The 19,858-nt window shown below is 39.7% G+C and overlaps 1 protein-coding gene across 5 annotated transcripts in view; it reads left to right on the top strand.

The window, feature by feature from the left end:
• ARHGEF3 (Rho guanine nucleotide exchange factor 3) overlaps window positions 1-19,858 on the top strand; it is a 442,548-nt gene that overhangs the window by 408,957 nt on the left and 13,733 nt on the right. For all 5 annotated transcript variants that reach the window (XM_089681894.1, XM_089681897.1, XM_089681895.1 and 2 more), the window contains 5 exons: window positions 5,842-6,012; window positions 7,874-7,936; window positions 8,415-8,511; window positions 8,597-8,673; window positions 18,291-18,548. In XM_089681894.1, the coding sequence (XP_089538020.1) occupies window positions 5,842-6,012; window positions 7,874-7,936; window positions 8,415-8,511; window positions 8,597-8,673; window positions 18,291-18,548 (666 nt within the window). The remainder of the gene's footprint in view (window positions 1-5,841; window positions 6,013-7,873; window positions 7,937-8,414; window positions 8,512-8,596; window positions 8,674-18,290; window positions 18,549-19,858) is intronic.

Raw genomic sequence — 19,858 nt, 5'->3', positions numbered from 1 at the left:
AAACTCCAATAAGAGCATAGGCTGCCCGGTTGCTGTACTCAAGGCAAGTAGATACAGTAGTAGTAGTGGAAGGGACACTTGCATAAACAGATTTATTGGTCTGCGTTTCGACAAGGCACTGGTCAAGAAAGACGACTAAATATCTAAAAAAAAAAAAGACAGCTATGATTTTGTTAGAGGAAAACCAGTTTTAGAATTCAGCTTGGCCCCAAGCCTTGTTCGGAGCTAGAAACCAAAAATGTTTTCTGTGAACACAAGACCTAATCCCCACTCCTAGAGTGAAAGCTTGTTAAATCTTGTGACCAAATCTCAGTGCGCCCATTCTCTGTGAATGTTTTTACATGAGGTTCTTTGTATGTGTGGGAAAAGCACCAGTATGACAGACATCCCTCTGTAATATATATTGGGGAGTTGGCGCACTGGGTGCCTCCTGTCCTCCATATGGCTATAGGACTCATACAAAGGCAGCATTTACAGACAGGGAGTTGAGTTGCTGAAGTCACCTTGGCTGTCTGTGTTTCATCCAGAACGCAGCGTATAGCGTGACTGGAACAGAAAATAGTGTACAGTCACTGGCCTGGAAAGATCCCACCTTGGCAGACGCAGCCTCCTTGAGTAACACTGGGGGACAGATGTTTAATACTTTGCAGAAGCTGCCCGTAGTGGAGAGGTCAGGGAAAATATGTCTTAGGTCTGAAAGAGAGGCTTTATTAGTTACAGTTGTGAGCACCAATGTGGAAAGTTTAAATTATGTTTTGGCTAAATTTCTAAGCTTCCCTTTTGCAGCTTAAACAGCTGTAGCCTTGTTTAAATACTTGCCTGATTGTATACTATTTCTTTCTTTTTTTTTAGCTTTATTAATCCTTGTTCTTAGTGATTTATGTGGTTTTGTCTGCTATATTTCCTTATTTTTTGTGGCTTCATGTTTATTTATATTCCAAAAGCTGGTTAAATAGTCATTTGGCAAGGATATCACAGAATCACCATTGAACAAAATGTAGAAGCTCACAGCATATTCTCATTTAGGGACTTTGTTGGCCCTTTAGGCTCTTGCATTACATTATAAAATGTCAGGGATGGGCCAGAGCTTGTTCAGTCACTGTGGTTTTAGGTACAAGGTATCCCTGGACTCAAAAAGCTTTATTTTATAGGTTAAAAATGCTTTTATAGGTTAAAGTACTTTATAGTGGTTTCTTTTCTGGGCTACTGTCAATTTAGTGTTTTGTTGGTTTCAGAATAAAGCACTTAAACTTGGTCAGAGGAGCCTATAAACCTTACAAAGGACAGGTGTCTGTCTGTAGAATTAGTTATTATTCCAGACAGTCAAGAAACTTTTGGTAATGTATAAAATTCATATTTTGTACAAACTTATCCAAAACTATACACTGTCCCCCATCTTACATGTGACAGTCTGCTTACAGTCCTTTCTTAAAAATGAGCCTATTCATTTCTCTATTATGTAATTTTGTTCCATGTAAGGCACCATAATAAATGTAGAAATTGCCATTTACTCTCTAATATCTTGAGCAAAAATTGATGGTCATAACAATGACTCTGTGCTTGGATACTGTATGTAGTTATTTAAAGCCCAATTCCTGTCTGCATTTAAATGTACCCATGTAATGGGGTCCCCCAAGCACAGCATAGGTTAAATGGCCATTTGGCTAGGGGGAGATGAGTAAGTAGAAATACTTAGCCTTACTGCTTACTCCCACAGGCTTCCTCATCTTCAAGTGACCAGTCTTCAAAATCTGCATCTCTTCGCTGCCCCACTGGTCGCAGCCCTTTGACATCATCTTGTACAATGCAGAACCAGCAATCCTGCATTGTACAGGAAGGCAGCAAGGGCCTGCCCACAAACTGCAGCATCGGAGGAGGAGTTCAGCGGCTGCAAGAGAAGCCAAGAATAGGATAAATGTGTACTCAACCCCCCTCATGTCAAAGAAGCATTTAATCCCTGTAGTGCAGGGGGGATCAACAACTCATGGGGCCCCTGGGCAATAGGGGATCATGGGGCCCCTGTGTCCTTGCCCAAACTCAAAAAAGCCTATGAAAAAGGTACCAGGGGAATCTCATGGGGCCCCCTACTGACCCCGGGCAGTGCCCGAGTTTCCAAATGGTCAGTCCACCCCTGGGGGGATCTCACTGCATGGGTACCAATCTTTGACAATCAGTTTGACTATATTTACCTTCATGCCCTGAACTTTTCCTACAGTCAGGACGAGTGCTGCATATGGTGATCTTCCACCTTTTGTACTGCGATACTGAATCAATTATCTAAAGTCACTGCAGATGTTCTACAGCGAACACCTTGCATATGGGAGAAGAGCTTCAAACGAGGAGAATTAGCACGCACTAATTCTAATGCAAGCATTTCAATTTTAGGGAGCATTTTGTTTCTAAAGTATCTTATTAGTAACAATGGTGAAATCTCAACTCCTGGAGCCAAATAGCTAAATTCACAGTTGAAACAGACCTATGTGAAATATACTTACCAAGGAATTTGTAATTTTGTGCAGTTATGTTTGAGAATTATACACCTCTGTGAGAGGTGATTGTAGCCGTATTAGTGCACTTGCGACAGAAACAATTGAGTACTGACGTGATCAGGGGCGGACTGACAACTCATGGGGCCCCCGGGCAATAAGGGAACATGGGGCCCCTGTGTCCTTGCCCAAACTCAAAAAAGCCTATGAAAAAGGTACCAGGGGCATCTCATGGGGCCCCCTACTGACCCCGGGCCCTCGGGCAGTGCCAGAGTTTCCAAATGGTCAGTCCACCCCTGGGGGATCTCACTGCATGGGTACATGTAAAAGCAGACCAGAATTAGCCCTTTAAATGGCCACATCCACAGTGAATTTACTGTTCTGATTTATTGCTACTTCTCACACTGACAGCCACAGTGGAAATGCGTTACTATATATGCTTCATGAATTGCTTCCCTTTAATTTGGCTTATGCAATACCATATATAGATTTTATGTGGCCTAGCTCTTTATACATCTGCCTCTGTAAAAAAAAAAAAAAAAAAAAAAAAAGTGACTTCCTTAGAGGATTATCCAGACCATCTTATTCCCAGTTATAAAAAGCAGGACAAAGAAAAGCGTAGGTCTGCTCTACAGTGAAAACTCTTAATTCCAGCTGTCATTTTTCTAGTGTTGGTCATAGAGTGAGAGCAGTGAAAAGCCTGCTTAGTTTGTTGAATAGACTCTTTATCAACCTATAGCCTCCTGTGTAAAACTGGTGTAGAATACAGGAAATATTTTTGCGGATGTTTATGACCGTTAAAAAGGAATCACTAAATACCACTGATTCTTTTTTTCTTTTTCTTTTTAAATTCTATAACCGAAGTTAAGCAGAAATGTTTAAGGGCCCATTTAGATCTATGCGTGTGTGTTGAGGGAACATTAGGCAGGTGTATTGTCATGTGTCAACTTGGAATTTCTTTAGTGCGTTGACATGGGTAATTGACACACATTTTCAATGCGTTATTCAGTTTAGGATTTGGAGTGGATAGAGTTTGCCTCCATTGAACAAGGATTGTTACCACCCATTGCCAATGAATTAAAATGTATGTTACATGCTTTTGATGCATTGTCATTGACATCTTTTGGACTCCCAGTGCACTAAAACACGGAGAAAAACAGACTTCTTGTATTTTTTAAAACAGTCACTATTTTTATTATGTGGAAAACTGACACCTACGTTTCAGTGAACTAATTTAGTTTTTGCTAGAGCCTAATGGGTTGCATCAGGCCCTGGATTTTTTCTATATCTTCTGTATTACAGCAATAAGATCTCCCTGCCAAAATTTCCAACCCCTTTCTGTCAACTGGTACTTGTGTATTCCCACATACCTGGGGATTTTCTAGCTCTTCCTGTCCCATTCTCTATAATACAGAATAAATAAATAAATCCAACAGAGAGACTGGTAACTCCTTGAAATGACAACAGCTGGCGTGTAGACCTAGGAAATTAAGCATAGAAATGTTACCAAGAGGATCCTCTAATGCACAGATGTCAAACTGGCGGCCCTCCAGCTGTTGCCAAACTACAAGTCCCATGAGGCATTGCAAGACTGACACTTACGAACAGGACTCCCAAAGGCAGAGGCATGATGGGACTTGTAGTTTCGCAACAGCTGGAGAGCCGCCAGTTTGACACCCCTGCTCTAATGGATCTAAGTGGTTAGGTGTCCAAAAAGATGTTCAGTTTTTGGCCCTTTAACTTTTTTGTAATATTAAATTGTTATCCAAACCTTTATATTTCCCTGCATGCACTGCTTTTACCCTGAGGCTGCAGTGAGCTGCCTCGCGCCCAACTGTTGGTCACAGTCAGGGTAACTTTGTGGGGCATTTAATTCCCTACACATGAGGACCAGTGTTGCCAACCTCCTGCAGCATTTTTTAGTGACAAAATATGGAACATTTCACCAGTGGAGCACATTTTTTACTGACAACCTGAAAAAGTACATTAAAAACTAAGACAATCAATATTTAAAGAGTATAAACACAATATGGAAACACTGACAATACCCATAACAGGTAATTTGACGTGTTTACACTTACCAAAGTCAGCACAGCATGACGAATTAATAGCCCCTGATATTTCCAGACATTTGTAAAAAAAAATCACTGATTTTTACAAACTGGCCATAAATTTACTGACAATTGGCAACCCTGATGAGGACAATTGTATGCAAAATGCAGAGCAGAAAAATGATCATGGGGAAAATTAAGGTAATGACATATAACAAGTTAATAAAAAGAAGCATCCCTTTCTCCTAGATTGTAAGCTCCGAGGAGCAGCGCCCTCCTATCCCTCGTGTATTAAACTGTATTGTTGCTGTATTGTCTCCCTTTATATTGTAAAGCGCTGAGCAAACTGTTGGCGCTATATACATCCTGTATAATAATAATATGTTATAGTACGATTTGTAAAAAGTGATCTTGGTGGTTTACTGTATTCCAAAGTTGTCTGCTTGTGAGTCACATGTGGCCATTTAAACATCTGCTGTGTTGTGTTTTCTCATAACCATGACAGATTTTTTAATTTTAATATAGTAATTGAATATAATATTTTAAATTTAGTATTTTTTAACAGCATAGTTTATTGAGCATTTTCATTTTAGAACAGTACATAACAGTAATTAAACAACGGTACTGGCACAAAGAGGGAAGGACATAAAGGACAACAAAAGTTCTGGGACACAACTACTGCAGGCTGACATAAACATGGCAGCTGATCACATTTCAAGGTCTAAACAACCAATAGCATAAGTAGGTAATAAAACAGTGGCTATAACTATTACATTATCCATACAATAGACCATTAAGCTAACTGATAAATTTACCCCTAAAATCTCAGTGGATAAACACATAAGGGGGGTACGATATGGTAGCCCTAATCTGTCTTAATATTGACTGCATGTCATTCCGCACACAGACAGGAAGAAGAAAGGGCTAAACGAGGAGCAAATCAGGGGCTCTTCTACAGGCATGGGGAACATGCAGACAGGAGGAAAGAGCAGAGTGAGCAAAGATGATTATATTAGTGTGCTGCTGCATTGTCTAATCAGCAGGTTGTAGGTGTGGGGGTGACACCATGCTCTTCTTTACCTCTGACAGGGAACATGGTGTCACCCTTCTGACTTTATTGTCTGGCAGAATGGCTGGACAGCATTTTACTTCTTTTTGGAAAATAAGTATGTGTGTTATCAATTATTTAACTCAATTATCAAACACTTTATGTGAATACAAAAAAATCCTATTTATAATTTTTTTTCATTCTGCGTGTATGTAACATGATAATAATGTACTCCTCTTCACTTTCATTACTTTAGCGTTCTATCAGCTTCCGGGGTGATAGTCGTCCAGACCTATTTACACCGAGACCTTGGTCAAGAAATGCCCCTCCTCCTATCACAAAGCGCAGGGATAGCAAGCTGTGGAGTGAGACATTCGATGTTTGTGTTAATCAAGTGCTCACTTCCAAGGAGATCAAGCGCCAGGAGGTTTGTGTTTTACCAAATGTTTGGACTGCAAACAGATGAATCTGGCCACATGCAGTGTGATTATTCTGTGAAAACTATGGGATGTAATATACACAGCTGCGCACACTTCACATAAATTCACAGCTTCTCTTGGTAATGCAGGCTGAGACCTCTGTGGCTCTCCAGTTGTCAAGGAGCTACAAGTCCCAGCATGCCATCTAGTTGGGACATAAAACTCTTGTGATGTTTGCTTCTTCCAACATTCTTTTTTTTTTTTTAAGGCTGTCAGTGCTACATTAATATGCAGTATAGTTTGGAACAGCAAACCTAATTTAAAAAATATAACAGATGTCTCTCAACAAGAGAAGTCAATCCTTTTATCATCCGTTTAGGGCTGGCTAGTTGACTTGGGGGCAGACAAGATAGTTGGCATAAGTGGACAAAGTATCGTAGCCTAGACCATGCCTTGGAGAGAAGTCAATTTTATTAATTGTGATATAGTGCATTAGAAGGCATATTGCCGCTTTTTATAAAGATGTTTAGACTGTGATCTCCTTAAATCTAGGGAAATAGAAATGTAGATTCAGCAAGAGTTATGCAACATTGTGCTGCTTTTTTACTGATAACTATGCTATGATTAAATCACAACATGCCTTGTGTTTAAAGCACCACAACCATGTTGAGAGACCACATGCTTTCCCAGAAAAGAATATTCGCATTATTGGTTAATTGCAGTCCTGCTGAGCACCGCCTGTAGAGAGTAAAGACAAGATGCCAAATAAAAGGAAACGTGGCCATTTTCTCTCCTTGGGACAGTGACTCTATCCCAGCACACATGTTAAATGCTTCATAAGTTTTAATACGTTTGGCATTTGCCCGGACCTGGAGGTGGTGAAGGTATCTGAGACCTTTTTGCACTTTGATCTTGCATGTTGGACTTTAAAAGATCCTGATTAACCCTTTATTTTTGGGGTGGGACATATGAGAAGGATGAGGCAGGTTTATGACCATTGAGTGAGATAGCACCTGTAGCCCACACAACACGAAAATCCTTATAGAGATTTTCAAAGATCACAGCAAGGTTGGAGGTTTTGTACAGTAACAGCTATATCAGTCAGTTGAAGACAAATATAATCAAAAGGATTGAAGTAGTCAAGCATATCAACACAAGAAAGTAAGAGCAATACTACACAAAACTCAATACAAAATATAACAAATCAATAGAAAAAAACTTTAAAAGTGGGAATAGTAGTTTATACCAGTAGCTAAAGGTGGCACAAGTTTACAGCCTTAATCAAGGGCCTACTAAATATTCCCAGAATTATACATTGAATGCCTCATACATCAATAACAACATATAAGATAAAGATGAAGTATCCTATATAACAATACAATATCTTAGGAAGGTATTCCATCCATCTATTAGTTCCCCAGGTTTCACCTGCTTCTACAGGACAAGGGAACCCCAAAGATTAAGTGCTGTTTTTCACAAGTGTCCTCACAATATAGACGTGTACAAAAATACTAGCAGTGTCCACAACAATCATGATATATATCAGTAATCCATGTGGTACATGTGCAAACCACTTCGCCATCCCAGTGTTTAAGGCACCTTAATCACTGAGAAGAGGTGTCTCCAGGAAAAGAAGCCCTACACAAGGGACTATTCTCTTCTGGAAAAAGTCCACCAGGCTGAGAGGAGATCCATCAACCACAAGATATCCCAAACCAGTCAGTTATCAGAACATTTGGCTTGCCATGAGCTATGTTGTTACAGTGCGTAGTATTTGATTATACCATATGTAAGTAGTTTAGCACCAAAGTTTGCTCTCGCATCGCATTCATGACTAATCATGATGTTTTCTTCAATTTATTTTTACAGGCTATTTTTGAGTTATCCCAAGGAGAGGAAGACCTAATAGAAGACTTGAAGCTGGCAAAAAAGGTAGGCTAGCAATGGCTGATGTAAGCAATAAGGAGAAGGAAAGAGAGGTGCTGCTTTATTCTGCACAATATAGAATATGGATGTATAGCAGTTGTATCCTCTGAACAGTCTGCAGTTACGCTAAAGCATTTTGTTTCCTAAATTTGGCCTCAAGACCTCTGAGCAGTTGTACCCTTCAGAAAATACATCTGCTTTTGGGCCTGCCAGGTTATATAGCTCAGTCATAACACCCCCACTGTATGCTTACATTTCATTTGAACAGGATAAAAGGATAATCTGTCTTTCCTTCACATACTCATTTTCTGTGCTGTTATCTACCGTGTGAGCTTCTGGTAGGTTTGTTGAAAGAGAACAGCTTGTACTGAGTTTTTTTTTTAATGACTGAACAGGACCACTGAAGGTCATTGTGTGAGATATGAGCAGGCTTTTGTTTCTGGATAATTGAAGACTAGACTCTATCCATTTTATGTTCTCTCAGGCATATCATGACCCAATGCTGAAACTCTCTATAATGACAGAAGAAGAGTTGATGCAAATCTTTGGCACCCTGGACTCTCTTATTCCCCTCCATGAAGGTATAAGCATTACTCCATCTCTTGTGATTGAAAGGTTACCACATTCAGAGAAATAGTTGGCTAATATGTGTCTATGTGTTTACAGATCTCCTGCAACGCCTACGTGATGTCAGGAAACCAGATGGATCCACAGAACACGTTGGGCACATCTTAGTAGGTTGGGTAAGTTATGATTTGCATTTTTACGTCATCCATTTCTTTAGGATGAGGGGGGGGGGGTTGGAGGGAGACATATGGCAACATAAAACACAGCTCCTCAAAATGGCCATAACAAATGGATGGAGTCGAGGACTGCAGTGCTGCTGCTGAATTAAACCCTTAAAGCTGATTTCCATGTTCCTTTCACTTTTTGCTTAGAGCCAGTCCAGCTGATGACCGGAAACATGGAAATCAGCTTTAAGTAGTTTTCAGTGGACTAACTTTCTATAGAAGCTTAACGGTATTAAAACGGTAAAAAAAAAATTATATATTAGATTGCATGTATTTGGAGACTTTTTGTATGAGCTGCAGCAATATCTGTGCTGGTTGGACACCTGTTTAGAGCAAGTGTTCAACTTTGTAATTACAGCATTTATTCAATGAAAGTGGGTTTGGAATAACCTGCTTTGCAAGAGAGTTATCTGACCTGCCTTTGGGGATCAGAAAGGATTATATTTTTGTTAAAGTAAATTAAAGTATGCTTTTTGCCTGAGTAAAATAAAAACAACTTTATTTCATAATTTTTAGTTAATATATGTGAAGAGGCTAGTTTTAGATCTAAAGACAGACAGAACCTCAGATCTGCTACAGTCCTGATAAATTCTGGAACTTTATTGCAACTGTACCAAATGAAACCAAAAACTAACACAGATATTGTACTATATTAATAGCTCTTTATGTTTTACAAATTTGTGTGACTACATTCTCCTCTAAGGCCTCATTCACATGGGCATAAAGGACAGGCATTTGCTTTGGGTTATTGAAGCTATTGATTGGGCGCCCAAACGTTTGATGACATTGTTTAACTTGCAAAGCAATCATAGACATAAAATGGTGGGTTTGATTGATGGCAAAAAGATGAAATTGGCAGAAATTGGTTGAAATTGCGTACGACCAGTATAAGACTCACCAAATACTGCCGTTATGTCTGAAGAATTAAAGAAGTCAGGTCAATGGGTTTGATGAGAGAGACTGTGGCAAGTATGGCTTGTACCCCCAGAATCAAGCCTTTGTTCCAAAGTTGCTTTTTGCTGACTGACTGTAGAGTATCATTTCTCCAAAAGAAGTCAAAGGGAAATCTCTAACAGCTGGACCGATAGGCACCCTAAAGTGTTTGGTGTACTAGTATATCTTGGTGATAAACTGCATTTTGGATTCTTCATGTGTATGACATGTACATTTTAAGTTGCTGTAGAAATAGATACAATATCATCGTTTCTATTTACAGCAAAAATTGTGTGATCTCTGCAAAAGGAACTATATGGTTGATGTGTGCCTCCAGTTTCTATTTTGTGAGATATACTGCCATTTGGAAATTCCTGTGTTTTGCAGGTGATTTCCATTCAGCTCATTAAAAAAAAGAGAACTTTAGTAATTATTAGAAAACAGTGCTAGAATATCTACCCACTATAGGATGTTTCCACAAGTGAATTAGGAAGTGAAATTCTTGTTTCTCCATTACTTAGGGAAATATAGATGTAATATGTTTTCTTTTCACTGTCTAAGCTGGATGAAGATGAGTTATCACCAGTTTTACCATAAGCTCCTTAGTAATGATTACATGAAAATCATGACTCATTGCCAAGGCTGTGTTTACTAGCAGAAAGCCTACCAAATGTACTTTAGATTCAAGGAATTGCTGTGATTAATATGTATATCACCATAAGAGAATTCCAAGGGGGACTCTTAGATCTTTTGCTTTTCTTTAAATACATTGCCTAATATGAAAGATCTAATCTAATTTATGACTGTATAAAGGAGAGGACACGAGGCAAACTTAATTTCTTTTTTTTTTATAATGAACAGCAGCGAAACAGAAAAGGATGATGTTAAATCCGTAAATACAGCCAGTTCTCACTTTACCTCCTTCCTGAAAGTGTAAGGGCCTGCTCATATGTAAAAAGGTTGTGTTCCATAGCTACAACAGAAAGTGAAGGAAATCCCTGGTTGTCTCCAGAGAGACAGAACTAGGTGTTTTCTTTAGAAAATCTCCACTGTATTCCTGTTCTGTCTGCTGGCAATTCAAAATTTGGGATCTTCTTTCACTCCCCCCGTAGAAATTGTCAGGACAAATAGAGCAAATCTGCCTTACCGGGACACAGACAGCAATATAAATCTGACCAGTGTTCTAACCCATGTCCATGCTAACCCGAACTAAAAAATTTTAAATAAGATACATTTCTGTTGCATCAGTAGAGCAACTTATTTCTGTTTTAAATCAGGAAAATTGGTGATGGTTCGAGACCAGAGGACCCCATATACAGTATATGTGTCCTGTTGGGGAGATTTCACTTCCTATCCTGGATATGCAATAGGAAATTAGAAGAATTTTTTTTCAAAGTGATGAGAGTTCCTATCTTAGACAGCTGTGAATGGAACATTTGTCCCCACTGGAAAATTTCCCCTGGCCTTTTGCTCTGGAGACTACATTTTTTAGATTTTCCACAATTTTGACAATGATCAGGATACTAGAGAGGGGACTCTTCCCCAGTTGGTCCAAAAATAGCAATAACAACCTGACAGAATATTTAACTCTCCCCCACTCAAAAATCAAAGTTTTGTTCTACTTTACTTCCAATAGGCTCCCATACTTGTTTGTGAATGTTTTAATAACTTTGCTTTACTGTTAAACTAGTATGTGATTTGGATTTTCTAACTCTATCAAGAAGGTACTTTTACTTGGAAAAAGAAGAAAACAAAAAGTCACAGCTTAATTTCCTTAACAGACCGAAACCCCCAGCTCATTAGGTGTATCCATCTATGTGCACCAGCGAGATGCAGCAGGAAACTGGCTGGTGTTGATGATTTTTAAGATAATGAAGTGGTTAGTAATTAAACAGAGTGAGTGTTAAGATTGTAGTGGCTGCAGCTTTGTATTTCCATTGTAGTAAGAAGCAATGGCTGTCATCTGCTTTTCCTCTTTGCCTATGTAGGGCGGTCTAACTTGCTCGACAAGGTAAGACTACATTGTATTCCCCAAATTGTTATCAGGAAATTGATGCACCCAGCTCAGGCTCCTACATAGGAGAGCTTCATTATCACGGCAGGATTCAGAATGAAGCTGCTGAATATGGGGAATGATAGATTAGAGTGTTAGGAGATCTAAATCTATGCATTACCTTTTCTCATGCTTTTTCCCCCTGTAATAAGCAGAAGCAATTATCAGGTCTTTACATTCAGGAAGTCTTGCTTTCATTCCTCAAGGCACCTTTTAATTAACATTTAAATAGGAAACCTGAATCACAGGTGCTGACAGCATTTCCCTGAATTCTGTTTAAAACTAGAGTCATATATTTAGTCAATCGTTTCTATTACACTTTAAATAAACAGAAAACCTAACAAAAGTGTGCAATTTAGAAAAGAAAAACAAATTTTCATTTTACTGCCATTGTAGAGTAACACACAGGAAGTTTGAGGAGAAAAAAAGTTATGTAATAATATTCATATACATCGGATACAAGGCTATAAGATATGAGACAAATACTGTAGGTATAGTCCATATGTGCCTAGAGATTTTATTCTTTCTAGAGGTTTGTGATGCTAAAGACTGGCCGACATCCAGAAGTCCATGGGGTAATGTAATGCACAGGGGCGGACTGACAACTCATGGGGCCCCCGGGCAATGGGGGATCATGGGGCCCCTGTGTCCTTGCCCAAACTCAAAAAAGCCTATGAAAAAGGTACCAGGGGCATCTCATGGGGCCCCCTACTGACCCCGGGCCCTCGGGCAGTGCCAGAGTTTCCAAATGGTCAGTCCGCCCCTGGTAATGCATATGCATTAAATTACCCTATGGTAACAGCCATTGCTACAATGGAAATACAAAGCGGCACCCACTACAATCTTAACACCCAAAAAGCACGAGAAAAGGTAATGCGTAGATTTAGATCTCCTAACACTCTAATCTATCATTCCCCATATTCAGCAGCTTCATTCTGAATCCTGCCGTGATAATGAAGCTCTCCTATGTAGGAGCCTGAGCTGGGTGCATCAATTTCCTGATAACAATTTGCGGAATACAATGTAGTCTTACCTTGTTGAGCAAGTTAGAACGCCCTACATAGGCAAAGAGGAATAGATGACAGCCATTGCTTCTTACTACAATGGAAATACAAAGCTGCAGCCACTACAATCTTAACACCCGCTCTGTTTAATTACTACCCACTTTATTATCTTAAAAATCATCACCACCAAGCCGATTTCCTGCTGCACCTCGCTGGTGCACATAGATGGATATGCCTGATGAGCTGGGGGTTTCGGTCTGTTAAGGAAATTAATCTGTCTGTGATTTTTTGTTTTCTTCTGTCTTTTTCCGAGTAAAAGTACATTCTTCGTACCTATAGGCCAAAATTTTAAGAAATTGCAGTTTACCAGTTCCATATATGACCAATTCATTAGTTTTTTGGGGGTTTTTTTTCCCGGCTAAGAACATTATTTGCAAGTACAGAAAATACCTGTTGATCTTCCCCAGTATGCATTGTTCTTGTCACTTATCCCTATCTTTGTTGTATAAACTATTATTCCCATCTATTATGTAATGGAGATGAACAAAGGTAGACATGTGGCACAGTTGTGTACATACCCAACCTGTCTGTTTGTATGTACTGTATGTGGGTGCATGGCTTTTAAATTTTGAGGCGGGGAGTGTTCACTTATTAACTTAACTTTAATTTTGAAACACTCTACAATCACTCAAATAATTTCTACTACATGACCTGCAGCCATGGCTAAGGAGATAGACAAACTCCTGACTGCTATAGCAGCTAAGAGTTTGATTCCATACCGATGTTGTGAAGCTGCTACTGCTGTGAGAGGGTAAATCTAAGCTGGGAAAAGTAAAACTCCAGACTAATATAAAAGACACAAATTAATGCATCTCCGTTTTTATTAATACATTTTTTTTATATAAATACAAGCAGTGTAAGTACCTGCATATGACATGGTTTCGGTCTCTTGCAATCCCTTGAACAGCAGAGATCATATAGGTGGTAGGGAGAAGAGGCAGAAGGAGCAAGATAGTTCTGCAACAGTGCTTGTTTGATAATATGGGGCATGCTGATAGGTTGTGCTGCAGGTCTGATTTAAGAACAGGGGACACGCCAATAGGAGGAGAGGGCAGAGAGAGGAGCTCATCAGTCTGCTGCTTATCCTTCTCTGTCCAGTCATAGGCTGAGGGAAGGTCAAGACCTGTAAGTGTGGCTTAAATGCAGCAGCGAAAATTCAGGCGTGTGGCAGAGCTGCATGCATTTCAGGGTTGGGTGGACAGAAATACAAATCCTTTGGTTGATAAAACACGGGCAAATAAATTACATATTTTCCAAGTGCCATATGTATGCATTTGCTGCTACCAGAGCTTCTTAACCTGGGTGCTATTGCACCCTGGGCTGCCATCTGGGTTCTCCTGGGGTGCCGCAAGCATTGGATTCAGTTTGTACCATGGCAAATCATGATGTTGATCCAGGGCAAACGGGTCTCTGATTTGATTAGGAGATCTCTGATGTGAAAAGAAGTTCTGATGTACAGTGGGGAAAATAATTATTTGATCCCCTGCAGATTTTGTAAGTTTGCCCACTTACAAAGAAATGAAGGGTCTATAATTTTATATTGTAGGTGTATTTTAAATGATAGAGACAAAATCAACCAAAAATCCAGAAAAAACACATGATGCAAATGTTATAAATGGAGTTGCAGTTCAGTGAGTAAAATAAGTATTTGATCCCCAAGCAAAACATGACTTAATGCTTGGTGGAGAAACCCTTGCTGGCAAGCACAGAGGTAAGACGTTACTTGTAGTTGGTTACCAGTTTTGCACACATCTCAGGAGGGATTTTGGTCCACTCTTCTTTACAGGTCTTCTCTAAATTCTTAGTTTCTTGGGTGTTGCTTGGCAACTCAAAGTGTCAGCTCCCTCCTTAAATTTTCTATAGGATTAAGGTCTGGAGACTGGCTAGGACACTCTGACCTTAATGTGCTTCTTCTTGAGCCACTCCTTTGTTGCCTTGGCGGTATGTTTTGGGTAATTGTCATGCTGGAAGACCCATCCACAACCTATCTTCAGTGTTCTGGCTGAGGGAAGAAGGTTCTCATCCAAGATCCTAGCAATACTAGTTCAATGATATTATATTTTTTGATAGCCTTTAGATAACCTGAACAGGGTGTGCTTTTTGCCTTTTATTTTCACTTCTGCAGACCATATTAGACGCATCACGCAAACTCTTTCTAAATAAGCACTTTGAGTTTGACCGCTAAGAAAGGATTATCAGAAAGCGGCATCGGGCATTGGATGTGTGCATAATACTGTGTCTGACTTAGCAGGAGTTATTTTAGCTCATTTGTTAGAACTCAATAGGCTGTCAGGCTGGGTTTGTTAGGCTCCTGTTACTAGTGGTTGTGAAAGGATGGGAGTGTCAGGCCGAGTCTTTGATTTAGTGGTGGTGACATTGTGTTTACTGTCTGTCAATGATGAAACATGTCAGGGGTATTATCATTTGGATGGAAGGAAGACAAAGGAAGCCTGAAAATTACCAGCAGCCCTATTCTTCCATGACTCTCTGCTAGTGGTTCCCTTTGATCTTCATGACCCCTCATCACATCTAAAATGGTTTCTTGAAGTTTATAAATTAGACACAACAGTGCTTTATGGGATACGGTTATGAGCATTTAGTGTGTGTTAACCAGCTATTTTTTTTCACTTTATTCTCAGTATCCAATTAACTGCTAATTACATTTCACTTTATCTTATATCTTCATCAAAGTTGATAATGTAAGATGACATAAAAACAATATTAAAGGCAGTTGAGTATTCCTTAAAAAAAATAATTAGAGGAATTGAATTTACTCCATAAAAATTGTTCGAAAGGAGAGTTTTTTTGGTAAAAGATACTGTATGTTCTGTCATAAAGCCTTTACCCTCCTGCTATCAAATGTTTAAACATTGTACAGTAACTGTAGTGTATGCACAGCGCATAAATGGCAAGAGCCTTGAGGGCCCACACGAGATACAGCTTGCTTTAATTGTGTTAATATATTCAACTAACCTCTGAATCTGTAATGACATCAGCGTCTGTCATTCTTTATATAGCAGTACACAACACTTGGTAAGGGAGTGTCCGCACTTGGGGCCACACTCTACAGCATGCACTTGGGGTCAGTCATACTCTGCAGCATGCACATGTGCCAGCTGGAGACATGCGAGAGATGATCAGTTTGTTACCGCTCCTTCATTGTGCAATCAGGCTGCAGGCAGGGAGGTGACACCAGTTTTCCTTACGTCTAAAACTGGCCATATACGTAATTGATTTTTTTTTTCTATTCGGCCTGCAGAAAAAAAAATCAAAACTATTCTGCTATCCACACTACACATCACAGATGGATGAATCTCCTCCTGCAGCTATCTAGTTTGCTAGCTATCAAAATACCCAAACAGTGCCTGCATCGGATTGGATGCAGGTGCTGTTCAGCTGGCAATTTTTGATAGTGGGTGCCCAACTGATCAAATTTTGGATGGTTCAAAGAGAAATTGTAGTCACCATTCTGGCTGCACTTTCTCACAGAGGTGTACAGAAACAATTGAGTACTGACGTGATACTTTTTTTATTTGCACTAACATACAATTTTGAGTTCAAGCTTTCGGGGTATGTCCCCTTCTTCAAGGTCCAGGCAGTACTATTTCAAAAACTTTGTGAAATAGTACTGCCTGGACCTTGAAGAAGGGGACATACCCCAAAAGCTTGTTCACAAAATTGTATGTTAGTGCAAATAAAAAAAGTATCATGTCCAGGGGCGGACTGACCATTTGGAAACTCGGGCACTGCCCGAGGGCCCGGGGTCAGTAGGGGGCCCCATGAGATGCCCCTGTTACCTTTTTCATAGGCTTTTTTGAGTTTGGGCAAGGACACAGGGGCCCCATGATACCCTATTGCCTGGGGGCCCCATGAGTTGTCAGTCCGCCCCTGATCACGTCAGTACTCAATTGTTTCTATCGCAAGTGTACTAATATGGCTACAATCACCTCTCACAGAGGTGTATAATTCTCAAACATAACTGCACAAAATTACAAATTCCTTGGTAAGTATGATATTTTACATAGGTCTGTTTCAACTGTGAATTTAGCTATTTGGCTCCAGGAGTTGAGATTTCACCATTTTTACTAATAAGATACTTTAGAAACAAAATGCTCCCTAAAATTGAAATGCTTGCATTAGAATTAGTGTGTGCTAATTCTCCTCGTTTAAAGCTCTTCTCCCATATGCAAGGTGTTCGCTGTACAACATCTGCAGCGACTTTAAATAATTGATTCAGTATCGCAGTACAAAAGGTGGAAGATCACCATATGCAGCATTCATCCTGACTGTAGGAAAAGTTCAGGGCATGTAGTCAGACTGATTGTCAAAGATTGGTATCTGTCTTTCTGTCATCAACATAAACAGACCCCTATTATGGTTCAGTAAAAAATCACCAATCCTGCCAGGAGGCTAAATGATGAAACCTAATCCAACTGATACACTTGTTGATTTAGACTGGACATTTGTCATGTCACATGAGGTCATGGATCTCTCAGCGAATGTCGAACATTAGTGTTAGTGTCTTTTCCCTTGTCAGTGCATTGCAAAACAATTGGTAGTTTGGTTATTGCCAGTTAGGTTGTTGCAATGGTATTCCTAACAATTTAGAGTAAAATATTATTTTCATATTTTAAATATCTAGTTTACTTCCTAGTGAAATTCATGGAACCTAGTATATATCACTCTTGAAAAGTTAGACTTTTTTTTTTAATATTTATTTGAAATCTTTGTTCTACAAAATATAAAATAATTCAGGATGCACTGTTTGCACTAATGGCATACATATATCAATGGGTTTTCTAAAGAGAGAGAGCAACAGTATCTGTTTGCTTTAAAGTGGTAGTAAACTTGTCTATAAGAATAATTTAAAAAAATTAAAAATTCTCCCTGCAAGTTAAGAGCATAATGTGCTAGTATGTGATGCATACTGGTACATTCTAAAGCGCCTTTAAATGAAGCCCTCCAGCGGTGCACTGTCACCGTTGACAAGGCTTCCATCTTCACTCAGACTTCTTTCTGGATTCACGAGCTCTGGCCTTTTGATTTGCCAGGCCTTGATGATGTCACGGCCGCAACACAGAGCTCTGAAGGAACAGCATGAATATGCCGTCCCTTTGGAGTGCGTGTGCCAGGCTACAGAAATGGTAAATATCTCCTAAACCGTGCAGTTTGGAAATATTCCTTGTACCTACAGGTTTAGTATAAGCTTACCTGTAGGTACAAGTGTCAAAGCAGTGTTTACTTCCGCTTTAAGATTGTCTTTACATAATTTAATGTCCATAAGTAGCTATAGTGCAGTGGACAGTGGAAGGAATCGATCCTTTGGATCATTAAGCCCTGTGTGTGTATAACTTCAGCTTGAGGTGCTGAACATTGTAAACACCAGTTTTTTTTCTGTAAAGCATAGGGATTTGCTATGCAGCAGCAATGATTTTTTTATTTCTAATTTGCTGTCAGTTAAACATTGTTGAAATTATATTTTATGATACTATATAACGTGATTTTATCTTTCTCCACAGTTGCCCTGTTTAAACTCCTATGACAGCTATTGCAGTAACCAGGTGGCAGCAAAAGCCCTTCTGGACTACAAGAAACAGGACCACAGAGTACAGGACTTCCTGCAGCGCTGCTTAGAGTCACCTTTTAGCCGGAAATTAGACTTATGGAATTTCTTGGATATACCCAGGAGTCGACTAGTGAAATACCACTTGTTACTGAAAGAAATTCTCAGGCATACCCCGAATGACCACCCCGACCAGCAACACCTGGAGGAAGCTGTAAGTAAAAGTCTTTTTTTAAATGTTAAGTAGGGGGATGCTCGGACCTCTGCCAGCTTTCTATTATTGTATGTTTCCCTGGTGAAAATTTAACCTAACATCCTGTCTGGTAACAAGGCCTTGGATAGCAGTAAAATCTGACATGGGTTCTAACCTTTCCTCATTCTATCCAAAACATAGAAAAGATCAGCCATAACTTTATGACCTAATATTGAGTAGGTCCCCCTTTTGTTGCCAAAACAGCCCTGACTCATCAAGGCATGGATGCTACTAGACCTTTGAAGGTATGCTGTGGTATCTGGCACCAAGCCGTCAGTAGCAGATTTGTTAAGTTCTGTAAGTTGCGAGGTGGGGCCTCTATGGATGGGATTTGTTTTTCCAGCTCATTCCACAGATGCTCAATTAGACTTAGCTCTGGAGAATTTGGAGACCAAGTGAACACCTCGAGCTTGTTGCATTGCCTAATCCATTCTTCAGCCATTTTTGCAGTGTGGCAAGGTGCATTATCCTGCTGCAAGAGGCCACTGCCATCAGGAACCCCGCTTCCATAAAGGGGCGTACTTGCTCACCAACAATGTTTTGGGTAGGTGGTATGTGTCAAGGAACACCTGCATGAACGACAGGGTCTCAAAGCTTCACACTGCTTCCACCAGCTTAGTGACACACACGCTCCCAGCCATCCACATGATGTAAAAGAAAACATGATTCATCAGACCAGGCCACCTTTTTCTATTGCTCTGTGGTTTGGTTCTGCTGCTCATGTGCCCATTGTAAGCAATCTTGGCTGTGGACATGAGTCAGTATGGGACTGATCTGTGGCTACGCAGCCCCGTACAAAACCAACTGTGATGCCACTTTTTTTTCCTTTCAACATATCACCTTCATGGATAAGATGTTTTCTTGCTGCTTAACGTATCTGCCATTGTATGAGAAAATCGGTGTTATTCTCATTTCAGTGGTCATAAAGTCTGAATGGTGTATGTGTATATATATATATTAATTTACCTTTCTGTCCTTATGTTATGCTAAAGCTGGCTATGCATTAGACATTAGTATGAACATTTGTACAAAAATTCTAATCAGCACATTAGATGACTTGACGAATGTTGTTCAAATACTTCAAAATGTAACATGCTTTTAACATTCGATTTTGGACCACATTCACTGTTAGAAATTTGTTCCTTCCCACTCTTTTGAATTTTCTCATCACTATGTCCCAGAAATTAAAGTTTTCTAATAAGATGTTCCTATTGTATGGTCAGTGTAAGACAAATCTTTCTGCCAGCTGTAAAAAAAAACCCCTCAGTTTT

This window comes from Staurois parvus, unplaced genomic scaffold, assembly GCF_062004578.1.
Source record: "Staurois parvus isolate SC_StPar_1 unplaced genomic scaffold, SC_StPar_1.0 ptg000282l, whole genome shotgun sequence".
NCBI classification, from domain to species: domain Eukaryota; kingdom Metazoa; phylum Chordata; class Amphibia; order Anura; family Ranidae; genus Staurois; species Staurois parvus.
This window is presented reverse-complemented; position numbering and strand designations above follow the sequence as displayed.